Below are 2,834 nucleotides of genomic sequence, written 5' to 3' on the forward strand. Positions count from 1 at the left end.
TACTTTTGATGACTATATCAAATCTTTTTTATGACTATAGTGTTTTATTTCTTTTCTATGCTATAAATTTGAAGATTTTTTTGTTATAATATGATTGTAGATTTGGATAAGATGTGAATTACATCATTCTTCATCTAGACAATAATATAGGCAAGCGACTTCTATAAATATATGTTTATAATAATTTCTACAATAATATTTGCGAAACAAATTGTAAAATTAAAAAAAAATGTTATTAACAAGTTCTATTAAAGAACAATTGTAGATTGTTTTTACTACTACAAAAATGTTTTAGAAAGTCCACTAACATTAAATTTCATGATTGAAGATGGGGTATTTATAGCTTTTTTCTATTACGATGAAAAAATGCTAATAAAAATAAGGAACTTTCAATACCATGTCTAAAATCTCTATAGAACGTCTTTTATAACATTTTTTTTTTATTTCTATGAAATTTTTTTATGGTAGTTTTTCCAATAGAATGAAACATTTCCATAACATTGAATTAAAGCTATCATATGTCAACATCATATAGCGATATTAATAGCTGTACAAAAACGCTTATGAAAAGTCAAGCAGACTACGAAAGAATTTATAAAACATTATGAAAACTCTTTTATAACGTTGTTACAATATTATTAAAAATACTATTGAAATATTTTGATACCGTTTTTTTCTAGCATTGGAAAAGTGCTATCAAAACACAATAACATTTTTCTTAGCGTTGGATAAAGGTTATTGAAATATTTTGATAGCGCTTTTCTAGCACTATAAAAAATGCATCAAAACATTTCATTAGGGTTTTTTTACACTATGAAAATTTTTTATAGCATCATATATACGCTATCAAAATGAACATTTTAGCGTTTTTTATAGCATTGAAAAAAAAATGCTATGTAAAGTAATGGACTTTTAATAACATGGACTACTACAGCATTTTGAAAACACTATGGAAATTCTTCGATAGCGTTTTTTTAATGATATTGTAAGTGATATTTCTTGCAGGAACTTATAATTACATATTATACATATAATTGAATTATTGACCTATCTATACACGAAAATGTTGACTAAGACCTAAGCTTTGAAACATTAAAATGAATTATTAACAGAAAATACGTTTAAAAATATTTGAAATTTCCTCAGAAAGTTCCTGTCTCATAACTAGCCGAAAGTCCACTTTTTCATTTTGAATCTTTCATTGAAGAAATAGGTTAATTCCATCAATGAAGCCTACCCCACCCCATGACCAATTCAATGGTTGATATTTCACTTGCCGAAAACTTCATTTATATCTCTCACTTGCCGAAAACTTACCGAAAACTTCTTCTTCTTCTTCTTCTTCACTTCACAAAAAAATACAGAAGATTAATCCAAAATCCAATGGATGTGAAGCATAAAGAAATGCAGTTCCTTGGAACCTTTGAAGTCTTCAAAGAAACCTACAAAGTCATCAACAAAAACAAAAAGATCTTTGCCTTGGCGGCTCTTTGCTTCATCCACCCTCTAAACATATTTCTTTCAAGCTTAATGGGAACCTTAAATGAAATCCTCAGAAACCTCCATGATTATGGGAATACATCACATCTCTTCTCCCACAATATGTCCCCTTTTTGGCCCTACGACGTCTTATACATCACATTCATTTTCGGTAACTCGATCATCTCCACCGCCGGCGTGTCTCACACCGTTGCTGCCTTATACACCAACCAAGAACCGTCCATTAATGATACCATGAACGTAGTAGCAAAGGTTTGGAAAAGAGTTCTCGTCACATTTATTTGTGTTCTTTTGGTTTTCTTGGTGTATCATATCATAGCTGGATTTGCTTTGTACTTGATTGTTTTGCCATTAGGGAAACTTGATGAAACAACTTCCGGTGTGGCTTTTGTTTTTTACTTTGTTGGGTGGTTGTATTTGGTAGTGGTGTTTCAATTGGCTGGTGTAGTTTCTGTGTTGGAAGAGTCATATGGGTTTAAAGCCTTGGCCAAGAGTAGGTTGCTTTTGAAGGATAAGATGGCATCGGGGACGGTCATCGTGTTGGCAATTTATTTTGGTTTTGGGGTTTTTCTATGGCTAAAGGCTCTCGTTAGAAAGATGCTTTTCACGTCGTCGTCAATATTTATGTGGATGCATGTGTTGGGCAGCTGGTCATTACTATTGTTGATATTGGTGTTCTTGTTGTCGTGGCTCGTGTTGGAGACGATGTTCTATTTCGTCTGCAAATCGTATCACCTTGAGAGTATCGACATGCCGGCTATCTCAGATCAAGATCAAGCTCCTTTAAGAAGCTCAGAATGTTAATTGTTTGTTTCTTTGAATGAAGAAGAGGTTTGTATATGTATGACAAATATATATGTGATTTAGTAATTTCTACCAATGTAGTTTGGGGAAAAAAAGTTTCTGGAGATTGCAAATTGGATTCTTTTTTCAACTATTATGTTCCAAGTGTATGTGCTTGATGAATTGTACAGGTTTTACTCTAACTATATCAGATACGATAGTTGATGAAGAAAGCTATAAATGACCTTTATAGTCTTTTTCGATGGTCCTGATAACCCATGTTATTAAAAGTCTATGATTTTTTATATTGTTTTTATAGAGCTATATCGGATGCTATAATAGAGTATGAAGGTATGACTTATTTACTTTGCTATAAAAACATTTAATAACGTCTTTTATTAAAACTTTAGTATGTTTATATAGCTAAAATAATATGTTATCTTTAACTTATAATTATTATAATAATCTTTTGACAGTATTTCCTTTTTCATTATATAAATTTTGTTATAGCTTTGCTAAGGTACAATTTTTTTTCTCTACAATAATAATTT

At 30.7% G+C, this 2,834-nt stretch overlaps 1 protein-coding gene across 1 annotated transcript; it reads left to right on the forward strand.

Moving 5' to 3' along the window:
- Positions 1-1,383: 1,383 nt before the first annotated feature.
- On the forward strand, positions 1,384-2,304 carry LOC120076262 (uncharacterized). Its single transcript, XM_039030031.1, has one exon. It carries the CDS (start codon positions 1,384-1,386, stop codon positions 2,302-2,304), a length of 921 nt encoding a protein of 306 aa, XP_038885959.1.
- The last annotated feature ends 530 nt before the right edge of the window (positions 2,305-2,834 follow it).

This window comes from Benincasa hispida, chromosome 4, assembly GCF_027475165.1.
Source record: "Benincasa hispida cultivar pf3 chromosome 4, pf3_genome.v1.1, whole genome shotgun sequence".
NCBI classification, from domain to species: domain Eukaryota; kingdom Viridiplantae; phylum Streptophyta; class Magnoliopsida; order Cucurbitales; family Cucurbitaceae; genus Benincasa; species Benincasa hispida.